Raw genomic sequence first — 24,613 nt, forward strand, 5'->3', positions numbered from 1 at the left:
TAAAAAACTACAAAATCTGACCAAAAAACTACAAAATATGACCAAAAGAAAACTGCAAAATATGACAAAAAACAACCAAAAAAATACAAAAATATGACCAAAAAAATACAAAAATATATGACAAAATAAAACATGACCAAAAAGCTTTAAAATCATGAGAAAAAAAGGTCTTTGAAGGTCTTACCTTTCAAATGAGGCTACACTGGCCTGCAGGCTGTACACTCCAGTCGAGCAGCTTTAGATTTGGGTAAAGCTGAACTGGAGAAAACATGCTCAGTGAAGGCGGGGGGGTAAGAGGTTAAAGTTTAAAGTATAACTGAACAGACTGGAACATTCAACATTTATGAATCCTCAATATTGATAAGAATTAAAATTCAAATCCATGAGCTTTTGTAAAAGTTTGACATTTGCATGTTTTCAAATGCAGATTAAACACATTACCTCTGGTAATGACTTCTTCTTAAGCGTTAAAATCAGATACGTTTGTCCTTTCTGGACTTTGGGAAACGATGGAGCCGATCGTGTAATGAGCCACTGACATTTTCCCTTTGTCTCCTGCAGACGACCAGAGTCAGGAAATCCCAGAGCCTCCACTGATTAAAGAGGAACAAGAGGAACAAGAGGATGAGCAGCTCCCACAGCTCACTGTTGTGTGCGTGAAGAGCGAAGAGCAGGGGCAAACTGACTCGGACAGTGACGACGACTGGGAACCTGCAGCCAGAGCTCCAGCTGCGCAGACGGAGACCGAGGCTGACGGAGAAAACAACGCCCAGATACGAGACCCGAGTCCAGCTGCTCACGCTGTCAGACACAAGCGCACGGCGGGGAAACGAGCGCGAGGAGCGGGGAAACACGAGTGCTCCGTTTGCAAGAAGAGATTCACCGCTAAATACAGACTAGAAATACACGCACGGACTCACACCGGAGAGAAACCCTTCAGCTGTCCCGTCTGCAACAAAACCTTTGCCCAGAAGAACTACATCATCCCGCACATGAAGACGCACACGGGGGAGCGGCCGCACAAGTGTCCGGTCTGTCACAAAGCGTTCCGACAGATCGCCGACGTCACCCGGCACCAGAGGACCCACACCGGGGAGAAGCCCTTCAGCTGCTCCGTCTGCGAGAGATCCTTCACTCAGAAGGGAACTCTCAACTCGCACATGCAGATCCACTCGGGCGAGAGGCCGCACAGCTGCGCCGTCTGCCAGAAACGCTTCGTCCGGAAACAGTATCTGAACGAGCACATGAAGACGCACCGAGAGGAGGCGGCTTTCAGCGGCGGCGGGGGGAGTCAGCCTCACGCGGAGGAGAAGCCGTTCAGCTGTTCGCTCTGTAAGAAGAGCTTCGCCCAGAGGGGTTATCTGGACACGCACATGATCCGGCGACACACGGGGGAGATCCCGTACAGCTGCCCCGTCTGCCACCAAGAGTTCGCCCGAAAGCAGTTGTTTAACAGACACGTGAAAACGCACCGCGAAGAGAGACCGTCCGACCAGTCCGTGTGCCGGAAAACCCGCGTGGAGGAGAAGCCGTTCAGCTGCTCGGTCTGTAAGAAAACCTTCTCCCAGAGGGGCTACCTGGACGTGCACATGCAGATGCACACGGGCGAGCGGCCGTACAGCTGCGGGGTCTGTCAGAAGCGCTTCCTGAGCGGCGCCGACGTGAAGCGGCACATGGTCACGCACGCCGAGGAGAAGCCGTACAGCTGCGGGGTCTGTCAGAGGACGTTCCTCCAGAGGGGTTACCTGGACCTGCACATGAAGGCGCACACGGGCGAGCGGACGGTCACCTGCGCCGTCTGCCAGAAGAGGTTCGTGAACAGCGCGGATGTGAAGCGGCACATGGTTATTCACACGGGGGAGAGGCCTTACAGCTGCTCCGTCTGCGAGGCGGCGTTCACGCAGAAGTGTTCTCTGAAGGTTCACATGAGACGGCACACGGGGGAGAGGCCTTACAGCTGCTCGGTCTGTCCCAAAGCGTTTGTGCTCGCGTATGACCTCAAAGTACACATGATGACCCACACAGAGGACCTTACAGATGTGGAGGATGTTCTTCCAGAGGAGACTCCAGGCTCCGGCCGAGATTCTGCAGTGTGATACTTTAACCTTATAAAGGGGGGGGGGGGGCATATGAAGAATGGTGAGTATCTTTATAAATGATAGAATATTCAAGAGATCGGCCTCCAGGACGCTCTGGTCCTGTGTTTTGATAATGGACTCCTCTATTGTAATGACGATAATTTGTCATCGATCAATGAATATTTCCTTCACAACTTGTCAATCATGACACTGAGCTCTTTGTGGTTATAAGACATTATTTATTAGGGTTGTTTCGATACCGACAACAGGCTTTTATGCCAATCACAAACTCCCCTGGTATCGGTGAGCGCCTGAACCCACGGCTGTGCAATTAATCGAAATTCGATTACGAATTCGATTATTACACTAAACGATTACAAAATTAGCATAATCGAAAAAAATATATAGATTTTTTTCTTTTACATTTTTTTAAATTTTATTTTTAAATTAAACAGCTTGTGCAGTTTACGTGTGCAGGTGTGAGGGCTGGCCAGCAGGGGGCAGGTGTGAAACAGAGACCTCTCCTTAATCGAGGCAAACTTAAAATCATTTGTACTTTTATGACTGTTCAAAAAACAGAATATTCAGCATAGTTTTTTTTTATTAATAAATATATAAATAAAATAAAGACTTTTTTAAAGGAAACAAATAATCGTTTGAATAATTGTGATTTCATTTATGACCAAAATAATCGTGATTATTTTTTCAATAATCGAGCAGCCCTACCTGAACCCAAACCTGTCCGATAACAAAAACGTGTTTTTTGGACTATGCAGGCAATAAAACCCCTAATGACCACATTTGTTATATATAAGTTATACATATATATATTATATAGCGTAGTTCGGGCAGCATAAGCACAGTGCACTGACATTGTTTAATCCAGGAGGTGGGGGCGTTCCTAGGAGGACTCAGGCAAACCTATCCCTAAAATGGCCGCCATCAGAGTCTTTACAGATTACTCAGAAATATGTGAATGTGCCAAGGCAACACTTCAGCCATGTTTTTAATGAGGGAATGAGACAATAACATGATGGAAAGCTTGAAAAAGTCCATTTTGCAGAATACCCCCCCTTTAAAAGCATCACATCACAGATTTATGATTGAATCATATTGAACGTTAGATGCACATTATACAGTGAGATATATACAGTATATATATATACACTGCGTTCCAAATTATTATGCAAATGACATTTTTCTAAGATTTTCTAAATTGTCGACTCAAATGAGAGTCAGCATAATTTTTAAGTCTTTAACTGGTCGAGGATCATTTAAATGTGGTGGAAAAAATTTCCTAGTGATAACAGTATTTTTTTCAAAAATAAATATAGTAAAAACCTCAAAATCCACTGTTCCAAGTTATTATGCAACTCATCGTTTCAATACATTTTAAAGCTTGTAATTAACTGAAAATGGTCATTTGTTGTATTTGTAGCATTAGGAGGCCATATTAACTGAAATCAAAAGCTATTTCAATCAAAAAAATATTAACAGATCAAGTTATATTTTACCATAGGAGCCCTTGTGTGATAGCAGCTTCAAAATTCTTAAATCCATTAAACTTGTGAGTTTTTGGACAGTTTCTGCTTGGATTTCTTTGCAGGATGTCAGAATAGCCTCCCAGAGCTGTCGTTTGGATGAAAACTGCCTCCCACCCTCATAGAAGTTTTTTTTGTTGAGGCTCCAAATGTTGTCAACAGGGTTGAGGTCAGGAAAGGAGGGGGTCCACATCATGAGCTTCTCTCCTTTTATGCCCATAGCAGCCAGTGATGCAGAGGGATTCTTTGCAGTATGACATGGTGCGTTGTCATGCATGAAAAGGAAAGCACGGTTCTTCTTTTTGTAGCATAGAAGACAGTGGTCAGTCAGAAACTCCACATATTTTTCAAAGGTCATTTTCACACCTTCAGGGAGCCTAAAATGGCCTAAAGGGGCCGTCCAGCTCTCTCCCCATGATTCTGGCCCAAAACATGACTCCGCCACCTCTTTACTGACGTCACAGCCTTGTTGGGACATTGTGGCCATTCACCAACCATCCACTACTCCATCCATCTGACCATCCAGGGTCACACGGCCTCATCAGTGAACAAGACTGTTTGAAAATGAGTCTCATGTATTTCTGAGCCACTGCAGCCGTTTCTGTTCTTCAGCTTCAATTAACAGTTTAGGGGAGGCCCGGATAGAAGGTTTATGCACAACTGCAGCCTCTGGAGGGTCCTACACCTTGATGTTTGGGAGACTCCAGAGGCACCAGCAGCTTCAAATACCTGTCTGCTGCTTTGTGGCATCTGTTCTCTTAATCTGATGTGTTTGTCTGGCAGAAACCGTCCATATTGTGCCTTTATCGGCACAAAACGGAGTGTGCTCTGAATCATCCACAAATCTCTTATCAGTACGATGATTACACTTAATCTTTCATGAAATATCGAAGGTTTTCATACCTAGACCAAGGCATTCAACTATTTCACACTTTTCATCAGCAGAGAGATCCTTTTTCTTTACCATATTGCTTGAAAATGATGATCTGCATAGTAAAGTGGAACACCCTTTTTCAGTAGTTTTTCCCTTAACTGGGCTTAACCCGACAACTAATTATCCCAGGTCTCTGAGATTTATGTCAGTGATTCATAAAGCCCCAAGACACAATACCATCCATGAGTTTCATTATTATTGCTTTTTTTTTAACCTTTTTGACACAAAAATCCAATTTGCATAATAATTTGGAACGCAGTGTATATATAGAATGATATATATATAAGGTCTTTGTGATGTTTTCTCCCCTCACGTTTGTGCCTGTTGTACATTTGTACTTTCACCAACACGGTTTGTTTGATACTTGTATATTTGTAAACCCTGTTATTTTAACTGTTCAATAGAGTTCAGGACTGTGATGTCATCGCTAAGCATCATGGGATTTGCTGCAATAATAAACTAATGGGGATTTTAAAAGTTAAAATACTGGAGTTATTCTTCACATTAAAACAGTTGGAAGCTGCTTTGTTTTTAAAAGAATAAGTCACAGTTTTTCCAGACTGAGCTCTGGTCTGACCTTAGACGAGTTCATGTGTACCTGTCTGGTCTTCACGCGTGTCCTCAGTCACGTGAACACGGCGTTAGCATTTAGCCTCTCCCTATGGGGCCAAACGGGGGCGAAGTTAGACGCGTCCGAGCTCTTCCACGCATCCGCTTAGAAAATCCACATGTTTCATTTTGTGTAACTATATACTTGGATCGTTGGTCTTTTTGCGTGACTGAGTGCACGTGTAAAGACCAGACAGGTACACATCAACTCGTCTAAGGTAAGAACATCTCAGTATTATATGGAAAAACACTGGCCTGTTCCTAATGTTAGTCTATGGATAACTATGCCCACAGACATGGCGGATCTCCATGGTAACAGTGGATCTTCTCATCACCAAGCGACATAAGACTCATTTTTGACACGCGAGGGCGAAGACTTTACACTGCACATGCGCCAGTTTTGTTTTTGTGGGTCGTTTTTTTTGCCGAAAAATGATGCTTCCGGTTTGGATCGTGCGGCCTCGTCTCGGACCGGAGCGTTCATGTATTTAGAGGAAAAATAAAAAGACGGATCAGACTTGGCTTTTATTGACTGGGAATTTGCTTCAGTGAAAATAAACGACTTCCTAAGGCGGCAAAAGGCCTGAGCCCGGGACGAGGCGGGGCTGAAGCATCTAAGCTAGGCTAACTCGGAATCTTTTAGAAACAAGATGTTCCACTATTTAACCTCTTAACTCCCGCCTGAACCGACAGGATCTTTTTCCTCACGTCATCAGATTTTTCCTGTTGGGTATTCAACTCATTTTTGTAACTTTTTTGTCATTTTATGTCAAATTTTGTCATTTTTTCGTCAATTTTTTAATCCCATTTTTGTCATTTTTTGGGGTCATTTTTTGTCAAATTTTCATCACATTTTTGTAATTTTTTGCAGCATTTTGTCACATTTTTGTCATTTTTTCGTCATTTTTTTTATGAATTTGTCATTTTTTGTCACATTTTTGTCATTTTTTCGTCAATTTTTTATTTTTTTGTCACATTTTTAATCACATTTTTGTGATTTTAGCAGATTGTGAGTTTAGCATTTTGTGTCACATTTTTCTCATTTTGTGTCATTTTTGCCACTTTTTCATCAATTTTTCGTCACTTTTTTGTAGATGTTTTCTCACTTTTTTCTCACATTTCCATCATTGTTTTCGTCTCAGTTTTGTTGCTATTTTCACAGCTTTTTTTCCAGAAGCTTTTGGATTGGGGTAAAGCCAAACTGGAGAAAATGTGCTCGGTTCAGGTGGGAGTTAAGGGGTTAAACTTATGGTCCACATTTTAGTTGATCGTGTTTCCGACTCTGAGCAGCTGCAGCGCTGACCACGTGACCAACCCGGAAGTAGCCTCAGACGGACTGGTTTGTTAGTTTTTTCCCTAAAGTCTGGTTTAGCTCAAATGGACGTGGCTGCAGTGAAAACCGAGGAGGACGAGACAAAACCACTTCCTCTAAAAGGTTTGATGATTTTTATTCGTGTGTAGTTGTTGTTGGGCTCGTTTTTTGTGCCTTTTTCTCAGTTTGAAAAAAAAAAAAAAGCTGTGCGCGTGTGGCCGTTTTACTTGAAACGTGAATAGAAGGATTTAATAATGTAGTTTCATGCCCCTGATCGTGATGTTTCCGAAGAAAATGGCAGAAAATACAAAAAAAAAAAAAAATTCTAAAGATCAACATCATTTATTGATCAAAATGTATTTTTACTCAACTAAGATACAGATACTTCATTATATTTTACTCAAGTAAAAAGTACTGTATGATAAAACTGCTCTAATGTTGCAGGTCTGGAGTGGAATATAAACAGACGACCACAAAAGGAATAAAGCTTTTCCACCTTATTATTTATTTGAACAGAGATGGGCCTCCCTATTATTTACTTAATCACTATGTTGTATCCAGATACATTACTCAGAGTCGCTTAACCTCTTAACTCCCACCTGAACGGATCCCATTTTCTCCAGTTTGGCTTTACCCTAATCAAAAAGCTTCTTGGGGGGAAAAAAAGCACCAAAACAGCCACAAAAAATAAGAAGAAAACAAGGATGTAAACGCAACAAAAATGTGACAAAAATTCAACAAAAATGTGACAAAAATTCAACAAAAATTCAACCAAAAAGTGACAAAAATTCAACAAAAATGTGACAAAAACTCAACAAAAATGTGACAAAAATTCAACCAAAAAGTGACATAAATTCAACAAAAATGTGACAAAAATTCAACAAAAATTCAACAAAAATGTGACAAAAAATCAACAAAAATGTGACAAAAATTCAACAAAAATGTGACAAAAATTCAACAAAAATGTGACAAAAATTCAACAAAAATATGACAAAAATTCGACAAAAATGTGACAAAAATTTGACAAAAATTTGACAAAAATTTGACAAAAAATTGACAAAAACTCAACCAAAAAGTGACAAAAATTCAATAAAAATGTGACAAAAACTCAATAAAAATGTGGCAAAAATGGAAAAAAAACACACACACAAAAGGTGACACAACACAGCAACAACGCAAGGAAAAAGATCAGTTTTGTGGGTCTTAGCTTTCAAATGAGGTGTTACACAGCCAAATGAGGACAGAATGCATTTGGTTCAGGCGGGTGGTAAGAGGTTAAACAGCGCAAAAGGCGGACAAACCCGCAGATATAGGCTTCACTTCAAACCAACTTAGGGCAATAACACGGCAAACCAAAAGCACCACAATGCACATGTGATCGGGTTTGGCATGAACCGGGTTAACAAGAGCGATATTTGTAAACGTTAGGGAAGTGACCAAAACAAAAAAGACAAACAAACATAAGGAAGGCGTTCGTCCGCTCATACAATCAGTCTATACAGTACATGTAGTGTTGCCTCACAGAACGGACTAACACAAACAAAAACTATTTACAGGACAGCAGGAAGCGGTAAGAAATACTGCAATAAACAAACATTACTTCATGTGTAAAACACTTTTAATCATACCATTAAAACTCTTAAAATACCGCATATCTGGCGTCGTATTCCCACGCCCAGTCATTCACAATTCTCCCCATACGACGGTCTCCCATTAAACCGCCTGACCCTGCCATACAAAATAAACAGCACTGAACACTCTGATCACACAATTAAAACATTCATCCGATTAATAATATTTACCAAACGTGGTCACTTCATTCAATAAAACAGAGGGCCCCGCTGACGGCCGGGCCCCCCCACAGAACCGGGCACTTCCGACCACTCGCCAACACTGCACATACAGTCACAGCCTATGGTCACATATACAGCAACTTATCCAGAACAAAACCGGCCATGTGATCAGCCTCCAGGAGAGTGACATGTTTGATTTCAATAATCCAAATATTCCCAAAGACCTTTCCCTTCTGATTCAGACTATCCTCCACCTGGTCAAATATCATATTCATAAACAAAACCTAATGGACTTCATTTCATAAACAAACTCAATCAGTATCTCAGAACAATGAAGACTGTGGTTAATCAAAAAGACATCAAAGCCCATAATGCATCCTGCAAATACCATATGTTAACACAGTAGATGCTATATCTATATGTCATCCTGTATTAGAATGATCTGATTCAGAAATCCCCTTATTCTGTCTTGATCTATTTTATGCACGACTTTATTTTCTGTATTTCCCTCTTCTCTTTTTGTTTTTCCCTCTATGTTCGTTTTGGTTCTACGTCTCCCTCCTGGTCTTTAAACATGTGAATATGTGTTTTACATGTACACACGTCCCTCTGCAGTACTTTTGTTTTGTAATTACATTTCTGTTAAATAAAAAAATTAAAAAAAATCTCCAACTTCCTCCTAAATAGGACCTGCCCTGGGGCAAGAGCGACCCCCAATGGCGTCACCCGTTACACCCAGTACAAATTCTTCCAAAAGTTACTCAAGTACATGTGCTTGAGTAACTGATACAACAGGCGGCGTCAGCATTTAGCCTCTCCCAGCTCAGATACAGCTCCAAACGGAGGTGAAGTTCGCTGCTACAAAGCTCTTTCGCTTCATGAGCCTTTACACGATCCAAGTATAGTCACAAAAAGCGGATCAAAAAGGGAACTATACGCCTTGCAGTAGAGTTCCCCTTTTTATCCACTTAGAAAGATGAAAAAAAGAAAAAAAAGATCTGATGAAGGCAATTCTGAAACATTATCATCCTTGATTAATAAACACTGGACATCGGCTGCTTGAGTGTGTGATGCTGTTCTTTGATTTACGAACAGTGTTAATTTTGACAACATATTTTAATTTAGTTTTAGTCTTAGTCTTTTGACGAAAATGTAATTTAATTTTAGTCGAGATTTAGTAAAAAAAAATCTTCAATTTTAGTCTAGTTTTAGTCGACTAAAATTTCAAGTAAATATAGTCGACTAAATTTAAGACAAATTTAGTCGACTTTGCATTGATAATATTTATTATAATCATATTTAATCAAGGTGTTCTGTTTTATGGAGCTTCTCCCACATGGACAAAGCTCAGAGCTGATCCTTTGGCAGAGAATTTACGTGATCTAAGGCTCTTTCAGACGCTCAATAGAAGTTTGGATGATTTTAGTCTCTCCTTTTCATTATTGTTTAGTCTTATTTTAGTCGACTAAAATATCTGGACATTTTAGTCACAGTTTTAGTCTCATGAGAAACGTTTTATTTAGTTTTAGTCCAATTTTTGTCATCAAAAATATCACTTTGACTAAAATTAAGACTAAATATTTTAGTCGACGAAATTAACACTGTTTACGAAGACTTTCCTCAACATCTGCTCCTCTGAGGCTGTTGCTGTGCTTTGCTTTTCTTTTCTCGAATACTGACTTATTGAAATCAAGTGTCGTGCCGTGTGCCAGTTTTTCATGTTCCAACTGTCTCCTGCAGACGTCCAGATCCAGCCGAGTCCTGAGCCCAGACTGAAGCAGGAGCCTCCGCAGATGAAAGAGGAACAGAGCGTCCCGCAGGAGGAAGAGCAGCTCCCACAGTTCACTGCCGTCTGCGTGAAGAGCGAAGAGCGGAGACAAACTGATGATGACGGGGAACCTCCAGCCCAGACGGAGACGGATGGAGACCGCGAAGTCCAGATAAAAGACACGAGTCCAGCTGCTCACGACTCCGGCGCCGCAGGAGGGAAACACCAGTGTCCTTTCTGCCAGAAGAGATTCGCCGCTAAATACAGATTAGAAATACACATGAGGAATCACACGGGAGAGAAGCCTTACAGCTGTCCAGTCTGTCAGAAGGCGTTTACGGAAAGCTCTGCCCTCAAGAAGCACGAGGTCACTCACACGGGAGAGAAACCTTACAGCTGCCCGGTCTGTCACAAAGACTTTGCATTTAGCTCCAACTTCCAGAAGCACGTGAGGACCCACACGGCCGAGACGCCTCACAGCTGCTCCATCTGCGAGAAGACGTTCACCCAGAAGTACAAGCGCGACGTGCACATGAGGAGGCACGCGGGGGAGAAGCCTTTCAGCTGCTCCACCTGCCGGAAAGCCTTCGTGTTCGAGTACGAGCTCAGAGGACACGTGAGGACCCACACGGGCGAGAGGCCGCACGGCTGCTCGGTGTGCGGGAAGACGTTCCCCGAGGCCAGGAACCTCCGGGTGCACATGCTGGTCCACTCGGGGGAGAAGACCTTCGCCTGCTCCGTCTGCGCCAAGACGTTCCTGCGCAAGAGCGAGCTCAAGTGCCACATGAGGGCTCACGGCGGAGAGGGGCGCTGCCGGAGCTCCACGTGTGACCAGACCTTCTGCCGCCAGCACCGCCTGGAAGCACCCGCGAGCGAGGCCGAGGGAGGCCAGAGGGAGGGAGGCCAGAGGGGCGGAGGCCAGAGGGAGGGAGGCCAGAGGGGCGGAGGCCAGAGGGGCGGAGGCCAGGCGTTTACGAACCCGTGACTCCACCCAGAGGACTGTGTGTTATGTGTTTGGTAATGAGCTGTAGGGCGGGGCACCGTACCGGGACCTTAACGATGCCGATACTAAATAATGTCGTCTAGAAGCAGAAAACAGAATAAAGTGTCGAAGATCTGCAACGTCAAGAAATGTGTGAAAAATGGGGCCTGTAGCAGTAATGATGAAATATCACTTGAAGCTGAAAGTCACTTACTTTAACGCTGCCCCTGGAACATCAGCATTAAAATGTATTTTTCTGGTACCTGCTTGGATGAGTTTCTTTCCGATACCGTATCGTTTGATGAATCCCAGCCCTGAGCCGTGAGCTGCAGTGTCTGCCTGCACTGGTGTGTGAATGAGAGAGTCTGGTTCATTACTGTAAAGCACTTTGGGCCTGAGGAAGGTAGAAAAGCGCTTTAGAAGTAGAGTCCATTTACCATTTACAGACTGGTTTGGTTCAATCATAAGTAAAGTTTACTTAAGTGTTTGTCACAGATAAAAAACACAGTGCTGTATAATACACGTGTGGCTGAGGTGTAGTACACGTGTAGTACACGTGTAGTGGGACTTGCAGGACTCAATACACATTGAGGCGTCGCTTCACTAAACAAAAGGCATTAGCCGCGCCAACATCCTGCCCACATGTATCTGCAACACAAAAGAAACCAATATGAATATAAATGACAATAAAACAGTTTTAGAACTTAAGACGTGTTCATTTTACAACACAAATGGAATACGAGGATCTAACCTCTAACATAAGAAGGTTCAACAAGAGGAACAGGAGGAGGGGGGGGCTCAGACAGGACAGGACACACAAGGGGCAGACAAATAATACTATCAAAGTAAAAACTAAAAGACACGCAGATGCAAAGAATCAGAGTCTGAAATGCTTTCATGGTGAGTCTTACAAGTAAAACAAGTGAACATTTCCGTCCTGTGGCCCGAGTTCCTCCTCTTGAACTTCCGCAGGATTGTAGACGGTTTGAATGAAGGTGCAGAAGTTTGTAGGGAATCAGCGTGTGGTCAGTGATCATGTAAAACTCCTGGATGTTGGTCTCGTTTGTCCAAAGTAGCAGCAGCTGCTCAGGAGCCGAGCCGGGAGGTCGACGCCAACGCCAAACTGAAAATATCCAGATACTTTAGTTTAGCTGCAGAGTGAGAGTGTGTGACCTTTGTTTGTACAACTTTAAATATGAGGGACTGGGGAGAAAAAGGCAATGATTTTAATCAATAAAGCACTTTGATTACAGACAGTTTTGCATGTGTGAAAACACAAAGATTGATCGACATGGTGCTGTCAGACATGACAAACCTGCAGGTGACTCTTCAGCTCGTCGATCGCTTGAGCAGAGCTCGTCTTGTTGCCTTTGGGAGTTGGAGGAATCATGAACTAAACTATCTCAGCTTAGAAAGACAGAAGTACATCAGAAAAGCTAGATACGCAAAAAAAATGAAACAAATAAAGACAAACCACTCACCATCCTCAGCTGAGAGCATTTGGCCAAACATCACGTTATCCATCGATAGTAAATACGGTTTCACTTTCTACATATGGTAGATCTATACTTCTCGGATCAGACGGGGATGATGTTCCGGGTCATGGAGGTGTTGGATCCCAGTGAACTTGGGGACAAATTGCAAAAAAGAAAAGGGCAAAGTAAATGCTTTAAGGTGAAATGTAAAATTGGCCAGTTACCCCATTCTTTAACCGCTGGAGAACTTTGAAGAGCTTCTGCTTTTCTCACTTGTTTCATTTGAACAGGTCGAGTGGACGTCATTCATATTGACGAGAGGTCGACAGATGTTTGGAATCAGCTGATTTGTTTTCCTGAAGTGTCCAATAAACAGGAATGTACTGACTTAATCAGAGGCGGGAGCTTCACCCAGAGGAGGCGGGAGCTTCACCCAGAGGAGGCGGGAGCTTCACCACCACCTTCACCCAGAGGAGGCGGGAGCTTCACCCAGAGGAGGCGGGAGCTTCACCCACAGGAGGCGGGAGCTTCACCCAGAGGAGGCGGGAGCTTCACCCAGAGGAGGCGGGAGCTTCACCCAGAGGAGGCGGGAGCTTCACCCAGAGGAGGCGGGAGCTTCACCCAGAGGAGGCGGGAGCTTCACCCAGAGGAAGCGGGAGCTTCACCCAGAGGAGGCGGGAGCTTCACCCAGAGGAGGCGGGAGCTTCACCCAGAGGAGGCGGGAGCTTCACCCAGAGGAGGCGGGAGCTTCACCCAGAGGAGGCGGGAGCTTCACCCAGAGGAGGCGGGAGCTTCACCGCGGTGCGGTCCAGACTCTTCCACCTTCATCTGAAACAAACAGGTTGAACAGACGTCAGAGCGGCCTCATGTTTCAGTATTTAGTGACGTCCTCATGTCTCCAGGGTCCACTTACTGTCGCTCTTGAAGGCGGTGTCGCGGCCAGGATGAAGTGTCTCCAAAGGGCGGTGCGTTGCTCTCAGTGAGGGGTCGGTCAGGGAGGGGGGGGTGTCTCTGGCAAAGACAAACATCCAGTCATAAAACACCGCCCCGTCTGCCACCGGGTCGGAGTCACCAATACACAGTAATGGAATCACGAAGAAGCTAACGGGCAAAGCTAACTGTGGGCTAGCACCACTTAAACGTATTTACAAGTTTGAGTGAATAAAATGATCTCCATTGTGTAACTGGATGAACAATCTCCCTCTGTCCCTTTGTCTTTTCTGTCAGTGTAGGATTTACTCTCAGGGACAATTAATGAGTAAAAAACAACATGTACAACACCTGCAGTGGCGCTTATGGCCTCTAGGGGCATGAGCTACTTAGTACTGCTTTAAATGGTGGGGACAAAATTAGAAAACTGGGGAAAAGAATCATTAAATAAAGGTCGAATTAAAAGCACTGTCACTGATTCTTAGACTTTAGACTAAAAAGTCAAAATCAGTCAAAATGTGATTAAAAGGGGATTCTCCTTTTTATAACTTTCATGTGGCTTTAAAAAGCTTTAAATCTAAGGATAGAACGATGCACTCAAGACCTGATTCCACTTATTATTTCATAACCAAAAGATGTTTTTTGTTTTAACATCTGCATGAGTTATTGCCTGATATAAAAACAAACTCACGAGTCACAACCAAGGTCCAGTGATGCCGATGGCAAACGGCCACATCACGGGTCAGATCCAGCTGTGAAGTGAAAACATGTCAAGTTTGATCATGGCACACTCTTCTACAGCAAAACCTGGACTGGGCCGTCCAGGCAACTGCCTTTGACCCCACCCAGTCCTCGACCCTTACGGACCCCTCTGTGTGGGCCCACAGGAGGGCGGGTCCACAGGAGGGCGGGTCCACAGGAGGGCGGGTCCACGTCGTCCTTTCAGGCCGGGCCCACAGGAGGGCTGGTCCACAGGAGGGCGGGTCCACGTCGTCCTTTCAGGCCGGGTCCACAGGAGGGCGGGTCCACAGGAGGGCGGGCCCACAGGAGGGCTGGTCCACAGGAGGGCGGGTCCACGTCGTCCTTTCAGGCCGGGTCCACAGGAGGGCGGGTCCACAGGAGGGCGGGCCCACAGGAGGGCTGGTCCACAGGAGGGCGGGTCCACGTCGTCCTTTTAGGTCGCGCCCACAGGAGGGCGGGTCCACGTCATCCTTTTCGGCAGGGCCCACAGGAGGGCAGGTCCACAGGAGGGCGGGTCCACGTTGTCCTTTTAGGTCGGGCCCACAGGAGGGCGGGCCCACAGGAGGGCGGGTCCACGTCGTCCTTTTAGGTCGGGCCCACAGGAGGGCGGGCCCACAGGAGGGCGGGCCCACAGGAGGGCGGGTCCACAGGAGGGCGGGTCCACAGGAGGGCGGGCCCACAGGAGGGCTGGTCCACAGGAGGGCGGGTCCACGTCGTCCTTTTAGGTCGGGCCCACAGGAGGGCGGGCCCACAGGAGGGCGGGTCCACGTTGTCCTTTCAGGCCGGGCCCACAGGAGGGCGGGTCCACGTCGTCCTTTTAGGTCGGGCCCACAGGAGGGCGGGTCCACAGGAGGGCGGGCCCACAGGAGGCCGGGCCCACAGGAGGGCGGGTCCACGTCGTCCTTTTAGGTCGGGCCCACAGGAGGGCGGGCCCACAGGAGGGCGGGCCCACAGGAGGGTGGGTCCACGTCGTCCTTTTAGGTCGGGCCCACAGGAGGGCGGGTCCACAGGAGGGCGGGTCCACGTCGTCCTTTTAGGTCGGGCCCACAGGAGGTCGGGCCCACAGGAGGTCGGGTCCACAGGAGGGCGGGTCCACGTCGTCCTTTTAGGCCAGGCCCACAGGAGGGCGGGTCCACAGGAGGGCGGGTCCACAGGAGGGCGGGTCCACGTCGTCCTTTCAGGCCGGGCCCCGTGGGCCCGTGGGCCTGTGGGCCGACCACCAGGTACTCGCATTCGAGCCCTAACCCCAGGCCTGGCTCCCGGGTGGGGCCCCGGTTCCTCCATACTGGGCGAGGTCACGGTCCTTGGTAGAAAACTGTGCCCTGGAAGCAGTTCACGGGGTTGAACATCACATTTACTGAACAGAAAAATAAGTCAACTTTATTAAATAAGCTGAGAGAGACTGGAGAGAAGCGTCACATTTTTGTCATTTTTTTGGTCATTTTTTTGTCACATTTTGTCAATTTTTTGTGATTTTTTCGTCAATTTTTATCAATTCCTTGTGACATTTTTGCTCCTTTTTCATCAATTGTCCGTCACTTTTTTGTCACATTTCCATCATTCTTTTCGTCTCTTCGCTTCGTTCTCTTTGCTTTTTTTCCAGACGCTTTTGGACTGGGTGTCAAAGAGAATGAGATCATCCAGACTAGTGCTTAATAATATAACCTTTGTTCTGCCTCGCATCGCTTAAAATCTTGTCTGGAGTAGCCAGGGAAAAGTAGTAATCATATTTACCTATACACTTGAAATGTTTAAACAAGGCCATTTATGTCTGTTGCGACCAGAGTAGGCCATAGTACTTAATCGTTTATGGCACTATATGCTCTAGGTAGGGTTTTGTTGCCATGATGTTATAAGGGGAATTCATTCATAGCCGACAGTACACGGCAGGAGGATTTAGCTCGAAAGGAAATCTTGACCAAACAGGGCCTTAAAGGGAAATGACCAAACTGAGACAGAGACAACAAGAGGCAAAAAGGGGGTAGGAAATTAAGGGCTTTTGGAAAGTATAAAAGGGAGCGCAAGCAGCCTGGTGGGGTTTTTGCTTCGGAGCAACTCCAGAAGAACAGAAGAGGACGCAGATCTTCTAGACTACGATGCTGTAAAGCCCAAGTCAAGCCGAGGAGAGACTTCGACGCATGAGGCTGCAGAAGTTCCTCTGCTTCTCGCAGAGAAGGGACCGAAAGAGAAGAAGGCGACCGGCCCTTCCTTCATCAGACAGCTGCAGTGAGATCGTGCTGGTGACAGGAAACTACCAGATTCGACCTCTCGGTGCCCTGTGCTCTTGAGGAAGCTCGGTGGGGACTCGACGGAGCGCTGTGAAGGCCATCACACTGGTTTCAGAGTACCGCCGCTAAATTGCATAAAGTAACCTGAAAGAAGATCCCCCTACGACGGCTCAGAGCGAGGAACTAGACTGGAGACTGTGGAGGCTGAGTGAGGAGACCCCGGTGCAGGCCTCAGTCGGGCTTACGAGCACGAAGTGTCTAATTGCTGTAGATGAAGCTGACATTCTCCCTCTCCTTGAAACCAATAGAAGAAGAAGTGCCATAACTCACAAGTTCAATCGTCATCCCAGAACTGCAAAGTTATTGATAATATCTAGTCATAGGTCCTTTCTTATATTAACCTAGTATAGTTATTTTAAGTTGTGTTGTATGTGAATCATTATTTGGCAAAGGAGCTGAGCTGTACTTCAACATTTTCGTGCATTAAAATAACCAAATCGTAAGTTAATCTCTCATGTCATTCTTTGGTACAAAGTCTTTTGAATGTATAATGTTAGGTAGTTCCCCTTCCTGCTTAGAAATAGTTCTATAGGTTGTTACAGTTATTCCACCTAAAACTTATGTCCCGGGGGCCAGAACTGGAAACTAGAAGGTTTTTCTGACAACAACGAAAACAACCACACGGCAAGACTGAGGGGACCGAGGTGAGGATCACCGGAACACTGGGGTCTCGACGGTGATGTCATCATGGAGGCATGAAGCACGACTGAAAAGAAGAGCGACTGAAGAGAAGAGCGACTGAAAAGAAGAGCGACTGAAAAGAAGAACGACTGAAGAGAAGAGCGACTGAAAAGAAGAACGACTGAAAAGAAGAGCGACTGAAAAGAAGCTCGAATGAAAAGAAGAGCGACTGAAAAGAAGAACGACTGAAAAGAAGAGCGACTGAAAAGAAGAACGACTGAAAAGAAGAACGACTGAAAAGAGCGACTGAAAAGAAGCTCGAATGAAAAGAAGCGCGACTGAAAAGAAGAGCGACTGAAAAGAAGCGCGACTAAAAAGAAGAACGACTGAAAAGCTTGACTGAAAAGAAGAACGACTGAAAAGAAGCTCGAATGAAAAGAAGCGCGACTGAAAAGAAGAGCGACTGAAAAGAAGAACGACTGAAAAGAAGCTCGAATGAAAAGAAGCGCGACTGAAAAGAAGAGCGACTGAAGAGAAGAACGACTGAAAAGAAGCGCGACTGAAAAGAAGCGCGACTGAAGAGAAGAACGACTGAAAAGAAGCGCGACTGAAAAGAAGCGCGACTGAAAAGAAGAACGACTGAAAAGAAGAGCGACTAAAAAGAAGAGCGACTAAAAAGAAGAACGACTGAAAAGAAGAGCGACTGAAAAGAAGAGCGACTGAAAAGAAGAACGACTGAAAAGAAGAGCGACTGAAAAGAAGAACGACTGAAAAGAAGAACGACTGAAAAGAGCGACTGAAAAGAAGCTCGAATGAAAAGAAGCGCGACTGAAAAGAAGAGCGACTGAAAAGAAGCTCGACTAAAAAGAAGAACGACTGAAAAGCTTGACTGAAAAGAAGAACGACTGAAAAGAAGCTCGAATGAAAAGAAGCGCGACTGAAAAGAAGAGCGACTGAAAAGAAGAACGACTGAAAAGAAGCTCGAATGAAAAGAAGCGCGACTGAAAAGAAGAGCGACTGAAGAGAAGAACGACTGAAAAGAAGCGCGACTGAAAAGAAGCGCGACTGAAAAGAAGAACGACTGAAAAGAAGAGCGACTAAAAAGAAGAGCGACTAAAAAGAAGAACGACTGAAAAGAAGAGCGACTAAAAAGAAGAGCGACTAAAAAGAAGAACGACTGAAAAGAAGAGCGACTGAAAAGAAGAGCGACTGAAAAGAAGAACGACTGAAAAGAAGAGCGACTGAAAAGAAGAGCGACTGAAGAGAAGAACGACTGAAAAGAAGCGCGACTGAAAAGAAGCGCGACTGAAGAGAAGAACGACTGAAAAGAAGCGCGACTGAAAAGAAGCGCGACTGAAAAGAAGAACGACTGAAAAGAAGAGCGACTAAAAAGAAGAGCGACTAAAAAGAAGAACGACTGAAAAGAAGAGCGACTGAAAAGAAGAGCGACTGAAAAGAAGAACGACTGAAAAGAAGAGCGACTGAAAAGAAGAGCGACTGAAGAGAAGAACGACTGAAAAGAAGAGCGACTAAAAAGAAGAACGACTGAAAAGAAGAGCGACTGAAAAGAAGAGCGACTGAAGAGAAGAACGACTGAAAAGAAGCGCGACTGAAAAGAAGCGCGACTGAAAAGAAGAACGACTGAAAAGAAGAGCGACTAAAAAGAAGAGCGACTAAAAAGAAGAGCGACTAAAAAGAAGCGCGACTTAAAAGAAGAACGACTGAAAAGAAGAGCGACTGAAAAGAAGAACGACTAAAAAGAAGCGCGACTGAAAAGAAGAGCGACTGAAAAGAAGAACGACTGAAAAGAAGAGCGACTAAAAAGAAGAGCGACTAAAAAGAAGAGCGACTAAAAAGAAGCGCGACTTAAAAGAAGAACGACTGAAAAGAAGCGCGACTGAAAAGAAGCGCGACTGAAAAGAAGAACGACTTAAAAGAAGAACGACTGAAAAGAAGAGCGACTGAAAAGAAGAGCGACTAAAAAGAAGCGCGACTTAAAAGAAGAACGACTGAAAAGAAGAGCGACTGAAAAGAAGAACGACTGAAAAGAAGAACGACTGAAAAGAAGAACGACTAAAAAGAAGAACGACTGAAAAGAAGCGCGACTGAAAAGAAGCGCGACTGAAAAGAAGAACGACTGAAAAGAAGAGCGACTAAAAAGAAGAGCGACTAAAAAGAAGAGCGACTAAAAAGAAGCGCGACTTAAAAGAAGAACGACTGAAAAGAAGAACGACTGAAAAGAAGAGCGACTGAAAAGAAGAGCGACTAAAAAGAAGCGCGACTTAAAAGAAGAACGACTGAAAAGAAGAGCGACTGAAAAGAAGAACGACTGAAAAGAAGAGCGACTAAAAAGAAGAACGACTAAAAAGAAGCACGACTGAAAAGAAGCGCGACTGAAAAGAAGAGCGACTAAAAAGAAGAACGACTAAAAAGAAGCGCGACTGAAAAGAAGAGCGACTAAAAAGAAGAACGACTAAAAAGAAGCACGACTGAAAAGAAGCGCGACTGAAAAGAAGCTCGAATGAAAAGAAGCACGACTGAAAAGAAGAACGACTGAAAAGAAGCTCGAATGAAAAGAAGCACGACTGAAAAGAAGAACGACTGAAAAGAACGACTGAAAAGAACGACTGAAAAGAACGACTGAAAAGAAGAACGACTGAAAAGAGCGACTGAAAAGAAGAGCGACTGAAAAGAAGCTCGACTGAAAAGAAGAGCGACTAAAAAGAACGACTGAAAAGAAGAACGACTGAAAAGAAGAACGACTGAAAAGAAGAACGACTGAAAAGAAGAACGACTGAAAAGAAGCGCGACTGAAAAGAAGAGCGACTGAAAACAAGAGCGACTGAAAAGAGCGACTGAAAAGAACGACTGAAAAGAAGAACGACTGAAAAGAAGAACGACTGAAAAGAAGAGCGATTGAAAAGAAGAACGACTGAAAAAAAGAACGACTGAAAAGAAGAACGACTGAAAAGAAGAGCGATTGAAAAGAAGAACGACTGAAAAGAAGAACGACTGAAAAGAAAAACGACTGAAAAGAAGAGCGATTGAAAAGAAGAACGACTGAAAAGAAGAACGACTGAAAAGAAGAACGACTGAAAAGAAGAGCGATTGAAAAGAAGAACGACTGAAAAGAAGAACGACTGAAAAGAAAAACGACTGAAAAGAAGAACGACTGAAAAGAAGAACGACTGAAAAGAAGAGCGATTGAAAAGAAGCTCGAATGAAAAGAAGCTCGAATGAAAAGAAGCTCGAATGAAAAGAAGAGCGACTGAAAAGAAGAGCGACTGAAAAGAAGAACGACTGAAAAGAAAAACGACTGAAAAGAAGAACGACTGAAAAGAAAAACGACTGAAAAGAAGAGCGACTGAAAAGAAGAGCGACTGAAAAGAAGAGCGACTGAAAAGAAGAGCGACTGAAAAGAAGCGCGACTGAAAAGAAGAACGACTGAAAAGAAGAACGACTGAAAAGAAGAACGACTGAAAGAGCGACTGAAAAGAAGAGCGACTGAAAAGAGCGACTGAAAAGAAGCTCGAATGAAAAGAAGAACGACTGAAAAGAAGCGCGTCTGAAAAGAAGAGCGTCTGAAAAAAAGTGCGTCTGAAAAGAAGTGCGTCTGAAAAGAAGAGCGACTGAAAAGAAGAGCGACTGAAAAGAAGCACGACTAAAAACAAGAGCGACTGAAAAGAACGACTAAAAACAAGAGCGACTGAAAAGAAGAGCGACTAAAAAGAAGAGCGACTGAAAAGAAGAGCGACTGAAAAGAAGCGCGACTGAAAAGAACGACTGAAAAGAACGACTGAAAAGAAGCGCGACTGAAAAGAACGACTGAAAAGAACGACTGAAAAGAAGAGCGACTGAAAAGAACGACTAAAAACAAGAGCGACTGAAAAGAGCGACTGAAAAGAAGCTCAAATGAAAAGAAGAACGACTGAAAAGAAGAGCGACTGAAAAGAAGCTCGAATGAAAAGAAGCGCGACTAAAAAGAAGCACGACTAAAAACAAGAGCGACTAAAAAGAAGAGCGACTGAAAAGAGCGACTGAAAAGAAGCACGACTGAAAAGAAGCGCGACTGAAAAGAAGCGCGACTGAAAAGAACGACTAAAAACAAGAGCGACTGAAAAGAAGAGCGACTGAAAAGAAGAACGACTGAAAAGAAGAGCGACTGAAAAGAAGCGCGACTGAAAAGAACGACTAAAAACAAGAGCGACTGAAAAGAAGAACGACTAAAAACAAGAGCGACTGAAAAGAAGAGCGACTGAAAAGAAGAGCGACTGAAAAGAAGCGCGACTAAAAAGAAGAGCGACTGAAAAGAAGAACGACTGAAAAGAAGAACGACTGAAAAGAAGCGCGACTGAAAAGAAGAGCGATTGAAAAGAAGAACGACTGAAAAGAAGCGCGACTGAAAAGAAGAGCGATTGAAAAGAAGCACGACTGAAAAGAAGAGCGACTGAAAAGAAGAGCGACTGAAAAGAAGAACGACTGAAAAGAAGCGCGACTGAAAAGAAGAGCGTCTGAAAAGAAGCGCGACTGAAAAGAAGAACGACTGAAAAGAAGCACGACTGAAAAGAAGCACGACTGAAAAGAAGAACAACTGAAAAGAAGAACGACTGAAAAGAAAAACGACTGAAAGAACGACTGAAAAGAAAAACGACTGAAAAGAAAAACGACTGAAAAGAAAAACGACTGAAAAGAAGAACGACTGAAAAGAAGAGCGACTGAAAAAAAGAGCGACTAAAAAGAAGCGCGACTGAAAAGAAGAACGACTGAAAAGAAGAACGACTGAAAAGAAAAACGACTGAAAGAACGACTGAAAAGAAAAACGACTGAAAAGAAAAACGACTGAAAAGAAAAACGACTGAAAAGAAGAACGACTGAAAAGAAGAGCGATTGAAAAGAAGAACGACTGAAAAGAAAAACGACTGAAAAGAAGAACGACTGAAAAGAAAAACGACTGAAAGAACGACTGAAAAGAAGAACGACTGAAAAGAAAAACGACTGAAAAGAAGAACGACTGAAAAGAAAAACGACTGAAAAGAAGAACGACTGAAAAGAAGAACGACTGAAAAGAAAAACGACTGAAAAGAAGAACGACTGAAAAGAAGAACGACTGAAAAGAAAAACGACTGAAAAGAAGAACGACTGAAAAGAAAAACGACTGAAAAGAAGAACGACTGAAAAGAAAAACGACTGAAAGAACGATTGAAAAGAAGAACGACTGAAAAGAAAAACGACTGAAAAGAGCGACTGAAAAGAAGAGCGACTGAAAAAAAGAGCGACTAAAAAGAAGCGCGACTGAAAAGAAGAACGACTGAAAAGAAAAACGACTGAAAAGAAGAGCGATTGAAAAGAAGAACGACTGAAAAGAAGAACGACTGAAAAGAAGAGCGATTGAAAAGAAGAACGACTGAAAAGAAGAGCGATTGAAAAGAAGCACGACTGAAAAGAAGAGCGACTGAAAAGAAGAGCGACTGAAAAGAAGCACGACTGAAAAGAAGAGCGACTGAAAAAAAAGTGCGTCTGAAAAAAAGAGCGATCGAAAAAAAGTGCGTCTGAAAAGAAGTGCGTCTGAAAATGAGAGCGACTAAAAAGAACGACTGAAAAGAAGAACGACTGAAAAGAAGAACGACTGAAAAGAAGAGCGATTGAAAAGAAGAACGACTGAAAAGAAAAACGACTGAAAAGAAGAACGACTGAAAAGAAAAACGACTGAAAGAACGACTGAAAAGAAGAACGACTGAAAAGAAAAACGACTGAAAAGAAGAACGACTGAAAAGAAAAACGACTGAAAAGAAGAACGACTGAAAAGAAGAACGACTGAAAAGAAAAACGACTGAAAAGAAGAACGACTGAAAAGAAAAACGACTGAAAGAACGACTGAAAAGAAGAACGACTGAAAAGAAAAACGACTGAAAAGAAGAACGACTGAAAAGAAAAACGACTGAAAAGAAGAACGACTGAAAAGAAAAACGACTGAAAGAACGATTGAAAAGAAGAACGACTGAAAAGAAAAACGACTGAAAAGAGCGACTGAAAAGAAGAGCGACTGAAAAAAAGAGCGACTAAAAAGAAGCGCGACTGAAAAGAAGAACGACTGAAAAGAAAAACGACTGAAAAGAAGAGCGATTGAAAAGAAGAACGACTGAAAAGAAGAACGACTGAAAAGAAGAGCGATTGAAAAGAAGAACGACTGAAAAGAAGAGCGATTGAAAAGAAGCACGACTGAAAAGAAGAGCGACTGAAAAGAAGAGCGACTGAAAAGAAGCACGACTGAAAAGAAGAGCGACTGAAAAAAAAGTGCGTCTGAAAAAAAGAGCGATCGAAAAAAAGTGCGTCTGAAAAGAAGTGCGTCTGAAAATGAGAGCGACTAAAAAGAACGACTGAAAAGAAGAACAACTGAAAAGAACCTCGACTGAAAAAAAAGTGCGTCTGAAAAGAAGAACGACTGAAAAGAAGAGCGACTGGAAAGAAGAGCGATTGAAAAGAAGCACGACTGAAAAGAAGAACGACTGAAAAGAAGAACGACTGAAAAAAAGAGCGACTGAAAAAAAGAGCGACTAAAAAGAAGAGCGACTGAAAAAAAGAGCGACTGAAAAGAAGCGCGACTGAAAAAAAGAGCGACTAAAAAGAAGAGCGACTGAAAAAAAGAGCGACTGAAAAGAACGACTAAAAAAAAGTGCGACTGAAAAGAAGAGCAACTGAAAAGAAGCATGACTAAAAAAAAGTGCGACTGAAAAGAAGAGCGACTGAAAAGAAGAGCGACTGAAAAGAAGCTCGAATGAAAATAACAACGACTGAAAAGAAGAGCGACTGAAAAGAAGCTCGAATGAAAATAACAACGACTGAAAAGAAGAGCGACTGAAAAGAAGCTCGAATGAAAAGAAGCTCGAATGAAAAGAAGAGCGACTGAAAAGAAGAGCGACTGAAAAGAAGAACAACTGAAAAGAAGAACGACTGAAAAGAAGAGCGACTGAAAAGAAGCTCGAATGAAAAGAAGAGCGACTGAAAAGAAGAGCGACTGAAAAGAAGCTCGAATGAAAAGAAGTGCGACTGAAAAGAAGCTCGAATGAAAATAACAACGACTGAAAAAAAGCGCGTCTGAAAATGAGAGCGACTGAAAAGAAGCACGACTGAAAAGAAGCGCGATTGAAAAGAAGCACGACTGAAAAGAAGAGCGACTGAAAAGAAGAGCGACTGAAAAAAAGAGCGACTGAAAAGAAGAGCGACTGAAAAGAAGAGCGACTGAAAAGAAGAACGACTGAAAAGAAGCACGACTGAAAAGAAGAGCGACTGAAAAGAAGAGCGACTGAAAAGAAGAACGACTGAAAAGAAGCGCGACTGAAAAGAAGAGCGATTGAAAAGAAGCACGACTGAAAAGAAGAGCGATTGAAAAGAAGAACGACTGAAAAGAAGCACGACTGAAAAGAAGAGCGACTGAAAAGAAGAGCGACTGAAAAGAAGCACGACTGAAAAGAAGAACGATTGAAAAGAAGAACGACTGAAAAGAAGAGCGACTGAAAAGAAGAGCGACTGAAAAGAAGCAC

The 24,613-nt window shown here is 43.8% G+C and overlaps 1 protein-coding gene across 1 annotated transcript; it reads left to right on the forward strand.

Annotated features, from left to right (window-relative positions):
- Positions 1–5,446: 5,446 nt before the first annotated feature.
- Positions 5,447–11,020, forward strand: LOC306964881 (uncharacterized protein; the record flags this gene model as incomplete). The annotated part of the gene is made up of 2 exons (XM_079559048.1): positions 5,447–5,474; positions 10,008–11,020. 2 exons carry the CDS (start codon positions 5,447–5,449, stop codon positions 11,018–11,020), a joined length of 1,041 nt encoding a protein of 346 aa, XP_079415174.1.
- Positions 11,021–24,613: the final 13,593 nt, after the last annotated feature.

This window comes from Gobius niger (genome assembly GCF_951799975.1).
Source record: "Gobius niger genome assembly, chromosome: 6".
Classification (NCBI taxonomy): domain Eukaryota; kingdom Metazoa; phylum Chordata; class Actinopteri; order Gobiiformes; family Gobiidae; genus Gobius; species Gobius niger.